Raw genomic sequence first — 22383 nt, 5'->3', positions numbered from 1 at the left:
AAACAGCCAGTGTAAAAAAATAAAATAAATGAAAGGACTTTTTGACTAGTGAAGCAGTCCATGAAATTGAAGTTTGAAGAATTGAATGACTTTCTTTGTTCTTTTTGAACTGTGGGGGGGAAAAGGGAAAGTGGATTGTTGTACCTCCCTTTCAAAGGTACTGAACCCTGCAATCAAACCATGCCTCATACGTTGGACATATGTTGGCATTTAATGTTGTGCAGTTGGAGCTTATGTGTTAGCCATGGTAATTGGGAGGTATCAGCGGTATTAACTGTTTCTGGTCTCCCTAAAGCCCTGTCTATCCCCACAGCACTGCAGATGTTCAGCAGTTTACATAGTGTGTACCCAGAGGCCAAATACAAACCCTAGATAGGTGGGACTGTAGGCTGGTACAGTGAATGTGAAAGAGCCATATAGAAAGCATCAAGGTTTTGTCTTTTTAGATGTCTGCATTGTAAATTGCGGTCAAATATATTACCATTTTCTGCCATGTCCTGAGGAGGGAAAACAATAAATGAAAGAAATCAAATTATCTGGAAAACATATTAACTTTGTTAAGTTATATCGAGTGCCATTTCTCCCCGTAGCAACGATTAAAACATTCCCAAACCAGAAACCATGGATAGATGGCAGCATTCGTGTGAAACTGAAAGCACGAACCACTGCTTTTAACCGGGGCAAGGTGACCGGAAACATGACCGAATACAGTGTAGCTATTCCCTCCGCAAGGCAATCAAACAAGCTAAGTGCCAGTATAGAGACAAAGTAGAGTCGCAATTCAACAGCTCAGACACAAGAGGTATGTGGCAGGGTCTACAGTCAATCACGGATTACAAAAAGAAAACCAGCCCCGTCGCGGACCAGGATGTCTTGCTCCCAGACAGACTAAATAACTTTTTTGCTCGCTTTGAGGACAATACAGTGCCACTGAGACGGCCCGCTACCAAAACCTGCGGGCTCTCCTTCACTGCAGCCTTGTAGGCCCAGACGGCATTCCCAGCCGCGTCCTCAGAGCATGCGCAGACCAGCTGGCTGGTGTGTTTAAGGACATATTCAATCAATCCTTATCCCAGTCTGCTGTTCCCACATGCTTCAAGAGGGCCACCATTGTTCCTGTTCCCAAGAAAGCTAAGGTAACTGAGCTAAATGACTACCGCCCCATAGCACTCACTTCCGTCATCATGAAGTGCTTTGAGAGACTAGTCAAGGACCATATCACCTCCACCATACCTGACACCCTAGACCCACTCCAATTTGCTTACCGACCCAATAGGTCCACAGACGACGCAATCGCAACCACACTGCACACTGCCCTAACCCATCTGGACAAGAGGAATACCTATGTGAGAATGCTGTTCATCGACTACAGCTCAGCATTTAACACCATAGTACCCTCCAAACTCGTCATCAAGCTCGAGACACTGGGTCTCGATCCCGCCCTGTGCAACTGGGTCCTGGACTTCCTGACGGGCCGCCCCCAGGTGGTGAGGGTAGGTAACAACATCTCCACCCCGCTGATCCTCAACACTGGGGCCCCACAAGGGTGCGTTCTGAGCCCTCTCCTGTACTCCTTGTTCACCCACGACTGCGTGGCCATGCACGCCTCCAACTCAATCATCAAGTTTGCGGACGACACTACAGTGATAGGCTTGATTACCAACAACAACGAGACAACCTACAGGGAGGAGGTGAGGGCCCTCGGAGTGTGGTGTCAGGAAAATAACTTCAACGTCAACAAAACAAAGGAGATGATCGTGGACTTCAGGAAATAGCAGAGGGAGCACCCCCCTATCCACATCGACGGTACAGTAGTGGAGAAGATGGAAAGTTTTAAGTTCCTCGGTGTACACATCACGGACAAACAGAATTGGTCCACCCACACAGACAGCATTGTGAAGAAGGCGCAGCAGCGCCTCTTCAACCTCAGGAGGCTGAAGAAATTCGGCTTGTCACCAAAAGCACTCACAAACTTCTACAGATGCACAATCGAAAGCATCCTGTCGGGCTGTATCACCGCCTGGTACGGCAACTGCTCCGCCCACAACCGTAAGGCTCTCCAGAGGGTAGTGAGGTCTGCACAACGCATCACCGGGGGTAAACTACCTGCCCTCCAGGACACCTACACCACCCGATGTCACAGGAAGGCCATAAAGATCATCAAGGACAACAACCACCCGAGCCACTGCCTGTTCACCCCGCTATCATCCAGAAGGCGAGGTCAGTACAGGTGCATCAAAGCAGGGACCGAGAGACTGAAAAACAGCTTCTATCTCAAGGCCATCAGACTGTTAAACAGCCACCACTAACATTTAGTGGCCGCTGCCAACATACTGACTCAACTCCAGCCACTTTAATAATGGGAATTGATGGAAATTATGTAAAAATTTATCACTAGCCACTTTAAACAATGCCACTTAATATAATGTTTACATACCCTACATTACTCATCTCATATGTATATGTATATACTGTACTCTATATCATCTACTGCATCTTGCCATCTTTATGTAATACATGTATCACTAGCCACTTTAAACTATGCCACTTTATGTTTATATACCCTACATTACTCATCTCATATGTATAGACTGTACTCTATACCATCTACTGCATCTTGCCTATGCCGTTCTGTACCATCACTCATTCATATATCTTTATGTACATATTCTTTATCCCTTTACACTTGTGTGTATAAGGTAGTAGTTGTGGAATTGTTAGGTTAGATTACTTGTTGGTTATTACTGCATTGTCGGAACTAGAAGCACAAGCATTTCGCTACACTCGCATTAACATCTGCTAAACATGTGTATGTGACAAATACATTTGATTTGATTTGATACTATTAATGTTTTAACTGTAAAGGAGCAAGAGAGATTCTTAAGGTATTCAGTGTTGTGGTGACCTCTGTGTAATCTAACTTGGCACTCTCGTCATTGGGTGGGAGGGGACATGAAACACTGTGTATGTTTTCTTTTTTTCCACAGGCATCTGTTGTGGCTGAGCAGTTCTTACAAGCACAGTTCTAATCCTGATACCGCCTAACGTACATGACAGCAGAAAGAAAGAGAGCTCAGCTAGTCCTTCTCAGCAGCTCACCTCCAGTCTGCAGACATGAATGACATCAAGTTGGCTCTGCTGGGCAGCGAGGGAGCAGGGAAATCAGGTTAGTGTCTGAATGAATAATGTATGTGTTTGCATCATTAAGTATTTCTTTAACTGTCTGGTTTCTTGTGTTTGACTGTAGAGGCTTGCAAGGTCTCCCAAATGAACAGAATAATTGAACTGCTTATTTCTATGCTTTGCATACGAACGTGTAATTTCCCTCACTGTAAACAGTGTAACATTGTACAGTGTAGCCATGACCAGGGGGAAATGATCACCTAGACAGATAGATAGAGATCGCTGCATGAGCACCAAGCACAATGTTTTTAGATCATAACTCTAGAAGAGGAATGAAGTTGCTATATTTTTGTAAGGATTTGGAGAGAGGAAATTAAGATTGATGGTATGAACATGCATCTAATTGATGAGGAATTATTTTTCTTGTAAGGCAGGGGAAAGTGCGATCCCTCAGGCTAACTGGAACAGGTTCAACCAAGGTCTCTTGAGAGAGAGAGAGAAATGATACTGTGGTATAAACTAATACAAGTAGATGCAGGAGAAAGCCCACTGCAGTGTTCAATCCACATGGAGGGGAGAGTGGAGAAGTGCAGAATAGGAAAACAGCACGACTGAACAGCCCTGTTTTAGCTTACCAACCAACTGTTCAGGGTTCCACTACTAAGACCAAAGTATCCAAGCCTAAATTCAACTATTTGTTGTTTATGTTTTTGTTTCCTGTATATTAATAAGCCTGTCTTATCCATGTCACATTTCTCCCTCTCCAGCTGTTCTGGTAAGGTTCCTGACAAAACGTTTCATTGGAGAGTATGCTTCCAACACCAGTGAGTACACAGATTTCTCACCAATATTTAATGTAGGGTAGTAATGTTTTTACAATGTCATATAGATATGCTCGCAGTTACAGTCTGTTGCTACTGGCTGTTCACCAATGTCATCAACTTAGGGAGTAAAACGTTTTATTACTTTATCACCCCTGGGAGTCTGACATGAAACACACATACTGCACAGTACAAGATCCACCAGGAAGTTAACTATAGTTCACACAGGCATTTTAATTGTGAGTGAATTTTAAGAAATAATTTACTGATTTGACTATTCAAATGATTCTTCAAGTTCACATATAGTATGTGTTAAGACATGTTTTGGTTTAATGTGATATGCTTTGCCGAGGGTAACTTATAATTTCTGAATGAAGTCATTGGCATGATGACTTGTTCCCATTAGTCATCGCTTGTTTAACATGCTGGAAGATGGCTGCATTTGATGTTCCAGTTTACACAGGGGTATATGACTTCAGACCTTTCCTTTAAATGAATTAACTCAGTCTACTTCATCAGAACAATCATGGCCTGGATGTTTGAGGCTTACAGTAATCATTATTTCATGGGAGAAGTCTGTACATGACTAATTACATCAGATTTGAACTATTGCACGTTTCCTATTACAATAAGTATGTATTGAACTTGTGTTACAGACTCCTTATACCGTAAAAGGCTCTCCATCGAAGGAAGACTGTTACACTTGGAAGTATTTGATCCGTGTTCACAGGTATCTGATCTGTTCCCTGCATATATTCATATATTTTTAGCTCATGTTTAACATAGTAGTGTCTAATGGCATGGGAAATAGATTGTATGTTGTGTTCTGATGTGATTTATGATATTCCCCTGTAGCTCAGAACACACTGTACACAATGATCAGCCCTTGGAAAGCTGAGACAGGCAGCACTAGAACATGTTGACTGCTTATGCAGCCGCAGATGGTACCCTTTATTCCCAAATGTTGGGTTTTATTATGATTCCCCCAGGCTCAGGTAACAGGATGTGCCTTGTCATCATCTATTCACCTTTTAGGGTCTGTGTGAGTGGTACTGTGCAGCAGGGGTACCCAAACTTTTTCACTCAGGGCCCCCCTTCCAGCATTGGGGAACATCCCGTGCCAACCCCCCCCCCCCCCCCCCCCTGCATGCACGTGCCACGTCTATTTCTATGGGCACAAGCACTGTTCATGACATAAACTGTTCACACCCCTCTTGTTGGTGGAGAGAATACTGCAGGTTTAAAGCTTATTTCCTGCAATTCTATACAATTTGCCATGTCTAATGTGTATTCGTGATATTTGAGTGACAAAAAAATTACAACAATATCTATGGGTTAAAAAATCTAAATAAAAAAATGTTAGCTGACATGGGCTAGTTGATCTGGACATTTCTGACAAGTTATAAATAGCTCTCTATGGTATGCAATGACTAACATGACAAGAGGAACTGATGATGCGCTACCCAATTTCGAAATGGCACCTTGTGCATTCTACTATTACAACTTTCAAGAGTAAGTTTAAAGCCAGACTGAGTTCGCCTCCTGCCGACCCCAGGACGCGCCCCACAGTTTGGGAACTACTGCTGTACAGTACATGTCTTTCTCTGGTCTATTTCCTGTTTTATGGAACAAAAGAAGTCATGCACTGTTGACATGTCTTTGACTTGCCCCGAATCCCCCTTTCCCCAAAACATGTGTACTGTAAATATTGGACTATAAATCGTGCCTTAATAATACATATGTTCAAATGTTTATTCTGTTCTACTGAACCATTTATTTTATGTTTGTATTCTTATCTTTTATTTCTCATTGTTGAGAAGGAACCTGTAAGTAAGCATTTCGTTGGATGGTGTATACCATTTGTATCCCGTACATACGACTAATAAAACTCGAAACTATAATTTCGAAGTGTGAGTGCTATCCAGAATCGTTTGGACATCCCTACCCTAAACCCCAACCTTAATCCCTACTCTTACCCATAACCATAACCTTTACCTAACCATTTTAAATGTCAACTTCAATGGTGTAGGGGATGTCAGATATCATGGACCAATTTGTAAGCTCCTGTGGCAAGTCATTTTCAAGTTGACAAGATGGCGCCGACAGACACGGTTGCCCGTTTTTAGGTCAAAGACAACTTTGTATATGCATTTCGCTGCACCTGTCATAACATCTGCAAGTCTGTGTACGCAACCAATAAACGTTGATATGATTTAAACACAAGCTTGTACTCAACACCTTCACTTCCCATTACTTTTCTCATATTCCATAGTTCTCTGAGGGGTGAGGCTACCTAATAAAATTGACCTCTATTGAATAGTTTAAAGGTTTTGCACAGTTACCTTATTTCCTGTAAAGACCGACGCTGGAGATGAGAAGCAGGTACAGGGAGTCAACATTTAATCAGGAACAGACAGGTAACACAACAGGAGCAGCGTCAGCATACGGGTAAACAACGACAAACGACAATTAATGCTGAAGCAGGGAACAGAGCGGGGAACCAGACAGATATAGGGGAGGTAATGACAGAGGTGATTGAGTCCTGATGAGTCGAATAATCGCTGATGCGCGTGATGGGGGGGGAAGGCAGGTGTGCGTAATGATGGTGGCAGGAGTGCGTAATGCTGGGGAGCCTGGCGCCTTTGAGCACCAGGCAGGCGTGACAATTTTCCATGTAAAATAGCCTTTGAGTGACCAAAACATCGTTAATAATATTTTTTCCATTAGTTTCCATAAGTCAGGTAAGATGTATGAGGATGTGTTTGTGATCTGTCCACCCCCTGTCCCCTGCCCTGTCAGAGTGGAGAGAGCAAATGTATCCTGGAAGAGCCGGTGGAGTGGGCCGATGGATTTATCGTGGTGTACAACATCAGCGACCGAACATCCTTCCTCAACGCCCAAAACATCCTATGTCAGATCAAAGATGCCCGCGGAGAGAGCTGCAAGGGGTGAGTGACTGTGACCTGTGACCCAGTGCCTGATGCCTACCAGAGGGAAGGGATTGGGCTTTGATGAATTAATGATTCCCATTCCTGGACAGACGTTTAGGCTAACAGGGGGGCACACACCAGTTAAAGTGGCAGATTCCAACATGATTTTAACATTGTTGTATCATAGAGAAAATAGAAGTCAAAGTGAACACAAAAGGCAGCTGTCTGCGATAGAAGTGTAGGCTTTTCCTTCTTGATAAACATGTTTTGTAGGATTTACAATCTCATGGCACGACTTAGTTAATTATAAGAGTAAATTATTTCTCATGCTCAATTGAATTTGCCCCAGAATGACTTGTATTCAATTTTCTCAGAGGCGTTAATTATAACATGATTAAATACTAGAGGGAGGAACTATTGGGATTCCACTGGACATTTGTTACAGGACTTTAAGTGAAAGTAGTTTGCAGCCAGTCGACTGCCGCTGTGTGGAAGCGTGAGCTGGGACAGCTTGAGATGATAAAGACTCACATATGGCTCACAAAATGACATGGGTGGTCAGACCTAATTTGTGTAGTGGGATTTTACTTCAGCTGGGTCCTGATGGTTTGACACTCCATGAAATAGATGTGAAGCAGAAGTCACCCTCACTGTATATCAAAAGAGCACTTTGGGCGAGGGCCTGTCTGCATTATATAAACTCTCTGAAACTTCACTGAAGCCACCACTTGGCCTACTTGGTTCGTTTTCCTTTGATACCGTGGGCTGCTTCAATAAACATGCCAGTAGTTTACACAGCCTTACTAATTCAGATGAACGTCAGATAAAGTTCGTGATGAGTCAGCAGAAACACATATTTTGATTAAGTTTATGATCCTTTTAAGGAAAGTTTAAGGGAGGTTTTTGACCCTGGTGTGCTTGTTTGGGACAGAGAGATGGACAAGATGGATATCCCAATCTGCCTGGTGGGGAACAAGCAGGACCTGTGCCACGCCAGTCAGGTGTTTGAAGAGGAAGGCCGTGCCTTGGCTCAGGAGCACAGATGCCACTTCCAGGAGGTGTCTGCAGCAGAGGACTACCTGGAGATATCCAACCTCTTCACCAAGCTCATCCGCCACGTCATGGATCACCTGAAGTACCGGGCCGACCGCCGCCGCTACAGTGGTTCTAAGTCCATGGCCAAGCTCATCAACAATGTCTTCGGTAAGAGGAGGAAATCTGTCTGAAGGTGGGGGTGCTCATGTGGACGTTGATGGGATGTTTGATTGGGATGACTTGTGTTTATATGTTGTGGACGCCTGGGTTGTTGATTCTGATGAACACTTCTTGTGATAGGGACAGGGACAGCTCTGTAAGTTTGAATGACATACGTCATAGTCCAGACTTTACAGTGGTGAAAAAAGTACTCAAATGTCATACTTGAGTAGAAGTGAAGATACCTTAATAGAAAAGTAAAAGTGAAAGTCACCCAGTAAAATAACACTTGAGTAAAACTCTAAAATTATTTGGTTTTAAACATACTTAAGTATCAAAAGTAAAAGTATTAATAATTAAAAATCCCTTATATTATGCAAACCAGATGGCACAATTGGTATATCTTTTTTATTTACGGATAGCCAGAGGCACAATCCAACACTCAGACATTAATTTACAAATGAAGCATTTGTGTTTAGTTGGTCCGCCAGATCAGAGGCAGTAGAGATGACAAGTATGTTCTCTTGATAAGTGTGTGAATTGGACCATTTTCCTGTCAAAATGTGACGAGTACTTTTGGGTATCGGAGAAAATGTATGAGTAAAAAGTAAAAAGTACATTATTTTCTTTAGGAATGTAGTAAAGTAAAAGAAAAAGTAGTCAAAAATATAAATAGTAAAGTGAAGTACAGATACCCCCCAAAACTACTTAAGTAGTACTTTAAAGTATTTTTACTTAAGTACTTTACACCATTGAGACTTTATCTGTAGCCCCTGTTTACTGTTGATTGTGTAACATCTACGTATTTAGCAACGGCTGACTCTATTTAGTGTCATGTAATCAAATAATTGTTCTCTTTTTTCAAGAAGTCACTTTGCCATTCAGATCTTCTTACATTTTTATTTTTCCCTCTTGATATTCTAAATCCCATGTTGCCAGTAGAGTATCCTTTAACGCTTAAGTTCCTTTCCTAATTCCAAACTATTTAAAGGAAAATTACTTTCCAAAAGTAGTTTTATGTTTCTAAGAGCACAATATATTTGAGTTTGCATCAAGGAATATGCACCAATGTCTTAACGTACATTCCACCTCTCAGAGGGGGCAGTAATAAGGTGAGAATTATGGGTAAATTGCCTCACTAACAACATCTTATGGCATATGACTTCACATAAATCCTATTGAATTTCTGCTGTGGCAGTATTACATGGGCTGTTTCTAATTTTAAGCTGTAACAATGGGTAAAATTGCTTTTCCGTGGACAGGAACGTAAGCAGCTAGTATATTCATTCCCTACATAGTAGTAAAGGAATGTGCAGCAATTCTTTTTGCATGTACATATTCTGTTGATTTCCTGTATTCAATGTGTTTGCTGATGTATTACAACTTTGGATAGTACGAGCAAATGTCTGTGATTGTGCTATGCATAAAAACAAACGTTCCCTCTCATTCTTGTTTCTAGTTGAAAATTACCCACTGGGCACAGATGTCAATTCAATGTTTATTCCACGTTGGTTCAACGTGATTCAACCAGTGTGTACCCAGTGGGTGATTATGCCTGGTGTGGACCAACTTGCAATTAAAGAGCTATTTGGGGGTATTGTGTGAGTTATTAAATGAACTAAATAATGTCCCATTTGTATAATGTGGTTTAAAGTCAATGATTCAGCTGCGCTCCAATAGTTTGTTCTGGTGAAACACCTTGCTTTTTTTCATCCAATAATTTTGTTGAATAGTGCTTTGAATATGAATCGAATGCAAAACAACCCACAATTAGCATACCAGTCATTGCTTTGGAGTCTCATTAAAACTATGTGCCGACTGTTGGTAGGATAATGTGTATACAACCCAGCTCAGACCTGCAAGGCTTAACTGCTGTGCTTGGATTTCAGGGTACTGCATGTGATCATCTATCTCATCTAGTGATTGTTATCTTTGCAAAGGAGCAGAAACATTGATTTAACTCAGCTTGTAGTGTCTTTAAATGTCTGTCAAATGTCTGTCTTTAGCATGTCTGTCCAAAATGTTATCCCCAAGTTAAAAAATGCTGTTTTAGTTTGGCTCAGTTCTTAATAAGGAATTTAATATCATAATAATGTTTTATGTATTTTCCATTCTGTTGTATTTAGAAAATGTGGTCATATGTTGATAGACAATAAAATTGCAAAAGTATATTATACAAGCATCACTCTTTCAAATGTGCAACCATAATTAATGTTTACAATGGACAGTCCAAGAACTGGCAAGATGCCCAAACAGTGGAAGCTATTAAAGTGGGGGACTCAAAGGAGCTCTGGAATCTAATAACACTTACAATGTGTTTGATGATCTTGCCTTTACTTTTAAGATTAATTAAAAGTTGTTGTCATGCTACAGTAACAGGGATTGCATTTTGTCAAAAATAATGTTGCTGTCATCTTCATAAACTGCCAACTTGGCATTTAGGTAGGTCTAAAAATGTGTACTGCAAGGAGGTCCAAATACCACTGTTTATCACATTTAAACTGTATCGTTCCCTCCTAAAGCTGATAATTGGAAATATGACTTTTTGAATTTTACAGAAATGGAATTGTAACATTAGGTACAAAATAATAATAAACATATTGACGGCAATCATTTCCTATATCACTTTTCTCCACTAGATGGGGACCAATCACCATGTAGGCAGATAGGCCACCCTGTGAAGTTTGCATACGTAAACCATAGTGCTATTCAGTTTGACTTACCATAGTCATAGACTTATTCTTATCTTCATGAAATGTGTGAAAATAAATAGGTTAACTATTCAAAACATTCCAATGTATGACAATTTGTATACCGTAACAGCAATACATGAATTATGTATTTCTATTAGAATATACATTTCCTTTAGCAGAGCATTCAAATCAAAGTGTTGCTGTTGGTAGAGAATATTATATGACGCCAGATTTTCATTGCGCTTTTTTGTCCCTGTTTAGTACCCGTAGTACACCACCTTTCGCATCACGCAAGAAAAGTTTGGGAAAGTGGCTCTTGCGATGTCACTTGATTCCTGGTTGCTAAAGAGACTGTAACGTTGGATGAATACAATAACGGATCTCACCGTTACCCTCAACAAACAAACATAAGGTAAGTGCATGTTAATAGATTAATACGATTTAAATGAGTTAGCTATGTTTCAATGAAAAGTAGGTCGTTTGCGTACTTCTCGCTGTTGCCATGGCAACACACGCAAAAGCAGCAGTGTGTTTTGTTTTGTCTAGTCTCTGCAGTTTTTTGCTGATGACTAACGTTAGGTAGTCTTCATTAATATTGTGTAATTATGTAGCTATATATTACGTTTTGTGGCGGTGGCTACATATAATTTAATTAATTCGAGATTAACGTTAATCTAGTTCAGGGATGGGCAACTCCAGTCCTTGGGGGCCGGAGTGCCGGTGTCACATTTTTTCCTAGCAAATAGAGCTGATTAGACTAATTGCATGCTAAACTGAAGATCATGATTAGATAATTTTTGGAGTCAGGTGTGTTAGCAGGTGCTGGGACGAATGTGTGACACCAATCCGTCCCCCGAGGACTGGATTTGCCCATCCCTGATGTAGTTAATGATTATTTTGAGGAGTCCTGTATTACTAACGTTAGCTCTATTTCATCAGTGAACTGTGTGTGGAAAAAAAGTTACCTAACTAATAGGCCTAAAACTATTTTCCCAACATATATTGTAGGTAAGTAGTCAGTGGTGTAAAGTATTTAAGTAAAAATACTTTAAAGTACTACTTAAATCGTTTTTTTGCTATCTGTACTTTACTATTTATATTTTTGACTACTTTTACTTGACTACATTCATAAAGAAAAGAATGTACTTTTTACTCCATACATTTTCCCCGACACACAAAAGTACTCCTTACATTTTGAATGCTATGCAGGACAGGAAAATGCTCCAATTCACACACTTATCAAGAGAACATCTCTACTGGGACTCACTAAACACAAATGCTTCATTTGTAAATTATGTCTGAGTGTTGGAGTGTGCCAGCCCGTGGCTATCTGTAGATTTAAAAAAATAAGAAAATAAAAGAACATTGTGCTGTTTGGTTTGCTTAATATAAGCAATTTTATTTATACTTTTCATTTTGATACTTAAGTATATTTATAACCAAATACATTTAGACTTTTACTCAAGTAGTATTTTACTGGGTGACTTTTACTTGAGTCATTTCCTATTAAGGTATCTTTACTCAAGTATGAAAATTGGGTACTTCTTCCACCACTGTAAGTAGAAAACTAGCCATCTGACTTCATTTGCAGACAGAAAGCTGTTAAAAGGAATCCTTCAAACTCCATTCAATCAGTGCATTGAATGTTTTTAAACATCACACAAATTAAAACACTACTATGCAGGTTTCATGCCAGATAATTATATTTAGCAGGAACAGGTCATAGAAAGTTAATTGCTGCTTGTATGAGGTTGAAATAATTATGTGTTTCAAGCAGCTGGGTATTGGCTCCTCCTGCAATAATGCCTTTCTTGGTTAAGAATGTAATGTTCTTGTTTCATGGCTTCCTCTAATGACACGTTTGAATAGGCTAGGCCCATATAATTAGAACAGTAATGGTAATTTAATAAGATCTCTATGACTAGGCCTACCAGTCTAAGATAAACTGCAGTGGGGCTAAAAGCGTGAAGTTGATCGATCCCCGTCGAGGGAGGCGCTGATTTTTTTTTTTTTTGTATATCGTAGTCTTATGACTATAAAATGTGTTGGCACCTTAAATTCTTGCAGAAATGTTTGATGAAGACTGAAATATGATCAAAATCTGTTTTTTGAGTGCACTTGAAATATGCAGCATGCAATGTGAATTGTCTTGATCGTATGAAGAGATAACTCCGTTGATCGCTTAGCCAATTTATTGAAAGCTAGTCAATGTTAGTCTGACTAGCCTACCCAGCTATTGTAAATGTCAATTTGCCTGCTCAGGAAGCTAGTGTTTCATGAGCTATCTGTCGGTGAATTCACATTTTGAATCATGTTTTGGCATGGTTATGTCTCATTTCAAGTAACTATCTGCAGGCGTAGGCCTTTACACTTGTACGGGTTCAAAATGGCAGATTATGACACTGATAAGTGGCTGTACTGTAATTTGCTATACATTACTTCAGAGCTCAGGTTTTCCACTTCACAGCTTTGCATGGGTTTTGACTGACAGCCGTTCTGTTTTGAGCCCCGAGCGTGACAAGAATTTGCCCCTATCCCTCCCACTAATTGGGCAACTTTTGCAAATGTTTTGTTGTCTGAGTGAGGAAAATGCTGTAAATTACAAGGACTCTATTTACTTTGAAAGATAAGACGTTGAGGATTATAATAAATACAGCTTTGATGTCATATAAGCAAGCCAAACACCCGCAAGTCCAAATGTGCACTTCACGTTTCCATATCATAAAACTCATGTCATATACAGTGTCAATATTTATGATCACTGTTTGATGTACAGTTAGAAGATGACATGGTGTTATACAGTTGAAGTCGGAAGTTTACATACACCTTAGCCAAATACATTTAAACTCATTTTTTCACAATTCCTGGCATTTAATCCTAGTAAAAAGTCCATGTTTTAGGTCAGTTAGGATCACCACTTTATTTTAAGAATGTGAAATATCAGAATAATAAGAGACAAAGATTTATTTCAGCTTTTATTTCTTTCATCACATTCCCAGTGGGTCAGAAGTTTACATACATTCAATTAGTATTTGGTAGCATTGCCTTTAAATTGTTTAACTTGGGTCAAACGTTTTGGGTAGCCTTCCACAAGCTTCCCACAATAAGTTGGGTGAATTTTGGCTCATTCCTTCTGACAGAGCTGGTGTAACTGAGTCAGGTTTGTAGGCTTCCTTGCTCGCACATGTTTTTTCAGTTCTGCCCACACATTTTCTATAGGATTGAGGTCAGGGCTTTGTGATGGCCACTCCAATACCTTGACTTTGTTGTCCTTAAGCCATTTTGCCCAAACTTTGGAAATATGCTTGGGGTCATTGTCCATTTGGAAGACCAATTTGCGACCAAGCTTTAATTTCCTGACTGATGTCTTGAGATGTTGCTAATATTGTTGCTAATATATCCACATCATTTTCCTCCCTCATGATGCCATCTATTTTGTGAAGTGCACCAGTCCCTCCTGCAGCAAAGCACCTCCACAACATGATGCTGCCACTCCCGTGCTTCACGGTTGGGATGGTGTTCTTTGGCTAGCAAGCATCCCCCTTTTTCCTCCAAACATAACGATGGTCATTATGGCCAAACAGTTCTATTTTTGTTTCATCAGACCAGAGGACATTTCTCCAAAAAGTATGTCCCCATGTGCAGTTGCAAACTGAAGTCTGGCTTTTTTATGGCGGATTTGGTGCAGTGGCTTCTTCCTTGCTGGGCAGCCTTTCAGGTTATGTCGATATAGGACTCATTTTACTGTGGATATAGATACTTTTGTACCTGTTTCCTCCAGCATATTCACAAGGTCCTTTGCTGTTGTTCTGGGATTGATTTGCACTTTTCGCACCAAAGTACGTTCATCTCTAGGAGACAGAACGAGTCTCATTCCTGAGCTGTAAGACAGCTGCGTGGTCCCATGGTGTTTATACTTGCGTACTATTGTTTGTACAGATGAACGTGGTACCTTCAATATTTTGGAAATTGCTCCCAAGGATGAACCAGACTTGTGGAGGTCTACAATGTTTTTTTCTGAGGTCTTGTCTGATTTCTTTTGATTTTCCCATGATGTCAAGCAAAGAGGCACAGATGTTGTAGGTAGGACTTGAAATACATCCACAGGTACACCTCTAATTGACTCAAATTATGTCAATTAGCCTATCAGAAGCTTCTAAAGCATTGACATTTTCTGGACTTTTCCAAGCTGTTTAAAGGCACAGTCAACTTAGTGTACGTAAACTTCTGACCCACTGGAATTGTGATACAGTGAATTATAAGGGAAATAATCAGTCTGTAAACAATTGTTGGAAAATTACTTGTGTCATGCACAATGTAGATGTCCTAACCGACTTGCCAAAACTATAGTTTGTTAACAAGACATTTGTGGAGTGGTTGAAAAACTAGTTTTAATGACTCCAACCTAAGTGTATGTAAACTTCCGACTTCAACTGTACCTTGGCTTGTCTTGAACAGAAAAAGCCCATATTTGTTGTGTTGTGAAGAAAGTTTACAGCGGCTCACGCATCTAAATGCACTTACGACTCCATTCTTTTCGCACCATAATTACCATCTGCTTCTCTGAATTGCCTTGAGAAAGCGTAAAGCGTAAATCATAGTCTACTGATGCTGATATACTATAGTCCAGTGCCCTTTGTGACATAGCTACACGGCTCTGAGACCACCACCCGCTGGAAACGCACAGCCTGATCGAGCACCTCCCTCCCCACAATTCTCAACCAACGCGGCTCCGGTACGCGTCCTCTTCATTTGAATGTGTTGACAGTTAGAGAAATAGCTTGAGCTGCACTGAGAAGTCAAAAAGTATGAAAGCCAATGGTCCAATATTCTAGGACACTGCTGTGCATACGCGTATGCATTTTGGACTATGATAAACACAACACTGTAAGATCATATTTTATCATTTTGCTAGTCATGTTGGCGACACGCTTTCAAATGATGCCCACCCGACCCAGGTTGCAATTTATAATGGACTCTTTTTGGATTGCATAAACAACAGTAATTGTGTGAAGGCGAGGATGCAGGGCTGTGTTCCAAACAAAACAACTAAAAGTGATCTTGCTCTAGTTCCTCATCGGCACAGCTAGGAGAGCTCAAAATAGCACCTTTTGTAGTTGAAGACTCTTCTTTGAGTCATAAAAGTTCATTGAAATTACTTAGGGACTGTGCACACTTTGGAGAGCTGTGTGGCAACATATAGATGTTGCACCTAACCCAACTTTTCCAATAATATTTTTATGTTATGGAATGTATCCAAAGTATTTTCAGATTTTGTTATAAACAAATGTGGCGGAAAGTACAGTAAATGTAAAATGCACATAAAATCAAGTTTTATGTTTGGATTCAGTCTTGTCAGGTGAACTGTTGTCCTCACCTTTAATCATACTTTTCCTATAATCTCCAAACTGTTCCCTTTTCATTGCTACCATGGTTATGGATATGCTTTCCATGTTTCTTCTGTAAGAAACATTTCAATTTAGCCCTATTCATATAGGCCAAATCCCATGAGTCTAAGGGTTAAAGAAACATTTCAGTCAAATAATTTGCATAAACCCCAAAAAGTATAGATATAAATGTATGTTAGAATGGAGGTTTAAAAACTACAGCTGCATATTAGCCAACGTGACATATCCTACACATAGACTATACCTTGCAATACAATCTTCTCTAAAAACAGCTGGGCAAAATGTATACAATGTGCTCTGCAATAAGATGACCACAGTTTGATTCTAAATCAGATGAGTTCTCAAATGTCAGCAGCTGCCCAATGCCATGGTCGGCACGCATAATGTTGAATGCATTTTAATATGAGGTGTGGAGAATGATGAAGAGTCTGCAGGATTATAGAAAAAGCAGTTGGGAAATGAATGTTTGAGTTTCAAATGCTAAATGTCCAGTGAGTTTTAATAGATTTAGGTGGTTTAAATGATTACTTTTCTACTAACCTTCAAAGTTGACGGTGCCAAATTCTTGCCAATCCACTATTCTACTACTAAATATGCATGTTTTCCATAGTGTACCTGTCATGCCTATACATTAGAACAAAGAACATCACATTTAGTGTTTCACCATTTTGAGACAAATAGTGAAGATGTAGCAGGCAGTATTTGAAGTATCTGTCATCAACACAGATACACCCAATCCCCCCCCCCCCCCCTCTCTAGGAGCACTTGTGTGCCCTGGCCCCATAGGTGTATCGAAAGGATACCACCCTGGTCACCAATGTAGACAATCGATGTAGAGAGAGAGAAGTGCCTTAGCGGAATGCAATCTCAAGATTCTGTAGTCCAGAGACGATAACTGTACCATCTATGGCAAAAGTCTGGGCTCCTGACGGGGACAATAGAATTCTCATCACTGCGTATTACAATAGTAAAACATGATCGTTTTTTCACCTCGTCAAACTGATTTTATATTGAAAGCAGTATTTGAGATGCTCTAACAAGCATGTGTATCTGTAGTTGTTCTCTTCAACTCTAAAAATCAATAGACTGTAAGATAAAACCCACAAAGAAAAGACAACAGACAAATGCATATGGGGTCTCAATGTCTAATAGTGATGGCATGGCTAGTTCAAACTGCAGTAGGATGGTTCTCCTCACAGGTGAATGACTCAGCTGAGCCCATGCTTGGTGAATAGCACTTGGTTGATCACTGGGACCAGGACAAAGGAGAGGAGAACTGAATAGATCATGGGAGACATGAATGAATCAAAGAAATCATCACAGCAGAAGATTGTAGTTTAGGACCTAGAAAGTAATATCCTGACAGCCAATTTTTTTTTTTTTTTACAACAACTGGGCTACTAGGGTAAGGATAGAGACATGACAACAACTGGGCTACTAGGGTAAGGATAGAGAAATACAACAACTGGGCTACTAGGGTAAGGATAGAGACATGACAACAACTGGGCTACTAGGGTAAGGATAGAGACATGACAACAACTGGGCTACTAGGGTAAGGATAGAGACATGACAACAACTGGGTTACTAGGGTAAGGATAGAGAAATGACAACAACTGGGCTACTAGGGTAAGGATAGAGAAATGACAACAACTGGGTTACTAGGGTAAGGATAGAGAAATGACAACAACTGGGCTACTAGGGTAAGGATAGAGAAATGACAACAACTGGGCTACTAGGGTAAGGATAGAGAAATGACAATAACTGGGTTACTAGGGTAAGGATAGAGAAATGACAATAACTGGGTTACTAGGGTAAGGATAGAGAAATGACAACAACTGGGCTACTAGGGTAAGGATAGAGAAATGACAACAACTGGGCTACTAGGGTAAGGATAGAGAAATGACAACAACTGGGCTACTAGGGTAAGGATAGAGAAATGACAACAACTGGGCTACTAGGGTAAGGATAGAGAAATGACAATAACTGGGCTACTAGGGTAAGGATAGAGAAATGACAACAACTGGGCTACTAGGGTAAGGATAGAGAAAGGACAACAACTGGGCTACTAGGGTAAGGATAGAGAAATGACAACAACTGGGCTACTAGGGTAAGGATAGAGAAATGACAACAACTGGGCTACTAGGGTAAGGATAGAGAAATGACAACTGGGCTACTAGGGTAAGGATAGAGAAATGACAACAACTGGGCTACTAGGGTAAGGATAGAGAAATGACAATAACTGGGCTACTAGGGTAAGGATAGAGAAATGACAATAACTGGGCTACTAGGGTAAGGATAGAGAAATGACAACAACTGGGCTACTAGGGTAAGGATAGAGAAATGACAACAACTGGGCTACTAGGGTAAGGATAGAGAAATGACAACAACTGGGCTACTAGGGTAAGGATAGAGAAATGACAACAACTGGGCTACTAGGGTAAGGATAGAGAAATGACAACAACTGGGCTACTAGGGTAAGGATAGAGAAATGACAACAACTGGGCTACTAGGGTAGGGATAGAGAAATGACAACAACTGGGCTACTAGGGTAAGGATAGAGAAATGACAACAACTGGGCTACTAGGGTAAGGATAGAGAAATGACAACAACTGGGCTACTAGGGTAAGGATAGAGAAATGACAATAACTGGGCTACTAGGGTAAGGATAGAGAAATGACAATAACTGGGCTACTAGGGTAAGGATAGAGAAATGACAATAACTGGGCTACTAGGGTAAGGATAGAGAAATGACAACAACTGGGCTACTAGGGTAAGGATAGAGAAATGACAACAACTGGGCTACTAGGGTAAGGATAGAGAAATGACAACAACTGGGCTACTAGGGTAAGGATAGAGAAATGACAACAACTGGGCTACTAGGGTAAGGATAGAGACATGACAACAACTGGGCTACTAGGGTAAGGATAGAGAAAGGACAACAACTGGGCTACTAGGGTAAGGATAGAGAAAGGACAACAACTGGGCTACTAGGGTAAGGATAGAGAAAGGACAACAACTGGGCTACTAGGGTAAGGATAGAGAAATGACAATAACTGGGCTACTAGGGTAAGGATAGAGAAATGACAACAACTGGGCTACTAGGGTAAGGATAGAGAAATGACAATAACTGGGCTACTAGGGTAAGGATAGAGAAATGACAATAACTGGGCTACTAGGGTAAGGATAGAGAAATGACAATAACTGGGCTACTAGGGTAAGGATAGAGAAATGACTAACTGGGCTACTAGGGTAAGGATAGAGAAATGACAACAACTGGGCTACTAGGGTAAGGATAGAGAAATGACAACAACTGGGCTACTAGGGTAAGGATAGAGAAATGACAACAACTGGGCTACTAGGGTAAGGATAGAGAAATGACAACAACTGGGCTACTAGGGTAAGGATAGAGAAATGACAATAACTGGGCTACTAGGGTAAGGATAGAGAAATGACAATAACTGGGTTACTAGGGTAAGGATAGAGAAATGACAATAACTAGGCTACTAGGGTAAGGATAGAGGCAGGGTGCTCTGCATCCTATTCCAACTAGGCCTATTGACAGGGATCATGTAGTCTCAAAATCCCAACCCTAGGCAACACGGTGACTCTTTTGGCATAGAGGAACTACGTCACTGCCTACGTCTATAAGGGTAGAAAAAATATCTGTGGACTCTCCCAACAGGGAGAGGCATACATGCCAGAACGCTGCAGATGTTGATGCAAACTAGCCACTTGTGAAATGCACTCCATAAAAAACATCCGTGATCTTCATCTTGCTAGCTACTAATTCGTTTTTTGTTGAAGTGGATAAACTAGTGACGTAGGTAGTGACGTAGTTCCTCTGTCAAAAACGTCCATCCTTGAAACCAGACCCAAGTCACCCAACCCTAGGATCGGGTTTACGAGCATTTGTTTTTTTGTCAGCATGAATGCCTTGTATTAGCTTTACAATACTTGTCCTATAGATTTTTGTAGTCTTAAATTATTACTAATAATGATAGTTAAAGCGCCCTGTCCCAGAATGGCATGCTAGTGATAAAGCTACAGTATCTGCTGCTGCCAGCTAGCAACATGTCTGCTTATTTTAGCTAGCTAGCTACATTGCTAAGGTTACTGCGTTCTAAATAAAGTTGGGAGTTATTTTACATTAATGGTATCATGTTTCTATAACTAAATAGATTACAAATATTATAAAGACTTGATAGCAGTTTGTCGGGCTGAGATCTCTCGAGCTGTCGCCAGCTGTGTTTACGTATCTTAGGTACAGAGAACATGGTTGGCAGACGTGATCAGCAGAGATGGTACCTGGATAGGAAGAGTTTTGATTGATTTACTGTTTAGTACTTGGCAGCGTTTGCCTGTCCAGCTAGCGAACATACAAGTATGTATTTTGAAAACAATTGCAAGAATTAACATGGCCAACAAACAGAAATGTGTTCATATGAAATTTGCAAAATATAAAAAAACATCTCCTCCCTCGCCAGAAAGCGATCATCTCCAAAACTAAAGCAGATCCGATGCTTCGGCCCACCGCCTACAGAGGATAGTGCTGTCCAGAGTCGTACTGTATATAGAGAGTTGGGCCAATGCATGCGGTTTCTGTCTGAACGTTCAGCAAGCGACACTTTCTCCTCTATAGCCGCTGTTAAGTGACAATTGACACGTCCGCATTGTGCTGTTCATTTCTAATAGTTTTTAAAACCAATGAAGATGTGCAGTGAAAGCAGACTGTATATGAAATTTGTTGACACCGCAACACAGTACGGACTTCCCGAATGCTAATCAATAAAAATGTCAGTTAAATTCACTGCTCTGTTTGACTTGTTTACAGCGGGTCATGACGTAGGAAATTGTCAGAGTCTCTCTTGTATTGGTACGTCACCAATTTTCTGAATAAAGGTGCTAACATGGCATCCGTTCCAAAACCTGTCCCAACTCTCTTAACATATGGCACTGGTGCTGTCCATAGGGTAAATACATTTGAATTCAATTACAGACCCCTTTATTTAAAGGGGGAGATCAAGCTGATCCTAACTGTTATAGGGCTATTTCTATTTTGCCCCGTTTATCAAAAGTGTTGGAAAAACTTGTCAATGATCAACTGACTGGCTTTCTTGATGTCTATAGTATTCTCTCGGGTATGCAATCTGGTTTCCGCTCAGGTTATGGATGTTTCACTGCAACCTTAAAGGTCCTCAATGATGTCACCATTGCCCTTGATTCTAAGCAATATTGTGCTTCTATTTGTATTGACTTGGCCAAAGATTTTGATACGGTAGACCATTCCATTCTTGTGGGCCGGCTAAGGAGTACTGGTGTCTGTGGGTCTTTGGGCTGGTTTGCTAACTACCTCTCTCAAAGAGGGCAGTGTATGAAGTTAGAAAATCTGCTGTCTCAGCCACTGCCTGTCACCAAGGGAGTACCCCCCAGGCTCGATCCTAGGCCCCACGCTCTTCTCAATTTACATCAACAACAGCTCAGGCAGTAGGAAGCTCTCATCCATTTATATGAAGATGATAGTCTTATACTCAGCTGGCCCCTCCTGGATTTTGTGTTAAATGCTCTACAACAAAGCTTTCTTAGTGTCGATCAAGCTTTCTCTACCCGTAACCTTATTCTGAACACCTCCAAAACAAAGGTCATGTGGTTTGGTAAGAAGAATGCCCCTCTTCCTACAGGTATTATTATTACCTCTGAGGGTTTAGAGCTTGAGGTAGTCCCCTTATACAAGTACTTAGGAGTATGGCTAGACGGTACACTGTCCTTCTCTCAGCACATATCAAAGCTGCAGGCTAAAGTTAAATCTAGACTTGGTTTCCTCTATCGTAATCGCAATCCTCTTTCACCCCAGCTGCCAAACTAACCCTGATTCAGATGACCATCCTACCCATGATAGATTACGGAGACATAATTTACAGATCGGCAGGTAAGGGTGCTCTCGAGCAGCTAGATGTTCTTTACCAATAGGCCATCATATTTGCCACCAATGCTCCTTATAGGGCACATCACTGCACTCTATACTCCTCTGTAAACTGGTCATCTCTGTATACCTGTCGCAAGACCCACTGGTTGATGCTTATTTATAAAACCCTCTTAGGCCTCACTCCCCCTATCTGAGATATCTACTGCAGCCCTTATCCTCCACATACAACACCCGTTATGCCAGTCACATTCTGTTAAAGGTCCCCAAAGCACGAACGCATCACTGGGTCGC

The 22383-nt window shown here is 40.8% G+C and overlaps 2 protein-coding genes across 4 annotated transcripts in view; both read left to right on the top strand.

Moving 5' to 3' along the window:
• The first annotated feature begins 2970 nt into the window (after positions 1 to 2970).
• LOC129854414 (ras-related and estrogen-regulated growth inhibitor-like protein) lies at positions 2971 to 10684 on the top strand. The gene is made up of 5 exons (XM_055921432.1): positions 2971 to 3166; positions 3891 to 3947; positions 4601 to 4674; positions 6744 to 6892; positions 7806 to 10684. Exons 1-5 carry the CDS (start codon positions 3115 to 3117, stop codon positions 8098 to 8100), a joined length of 627 nt encoding a protein of 208 aa, XP_055777407.1. The 5' UTR covers positions 2971 to 3114; the 3' UTR covers positions 8101 to 10684.
• Positions 10685 to 11084: 400 nt separating this feature from the next.
• Positions 11085 to 22383, top strand: part of LOC129854413 (serine/threonine-protein kinase 33-like) — a 38084-nt gene continuing 26785 nt past the window's right edge. For all 3 annotated transcript variants that reach the window (XM_055921430.1, XM_055921428.1, XM_055921431.1), the window contains exon 1: positions 11085 to 11173. The gene's annotated coding sequence lies outside the window, so the exon portion shown is untranslated. The remainder of the gene's footprint in view (positions 11174 to 22383) is intronic.

The sequence above is a fragment of the Salvelinus fontinalis genome, chromosome 4 (genome assembly GCF_029448725.1).
Source record: "Salvelinus fontinalis isolate EN_2023a chromosome 4, ASM2944872v1, whole genome shotgun sequence".
Taxonomy (NCBI): Eukaryota; Metazoa; Chordata; class Actinopteri; order Salmoniformes; family Salmonidae; genus Salvelinus; species Salvelinus fontinalis.
Note: the sequence above shows the minus strand (reverse complement) of the source record. Positions and strands in the feature narration are given on the sequence as shown.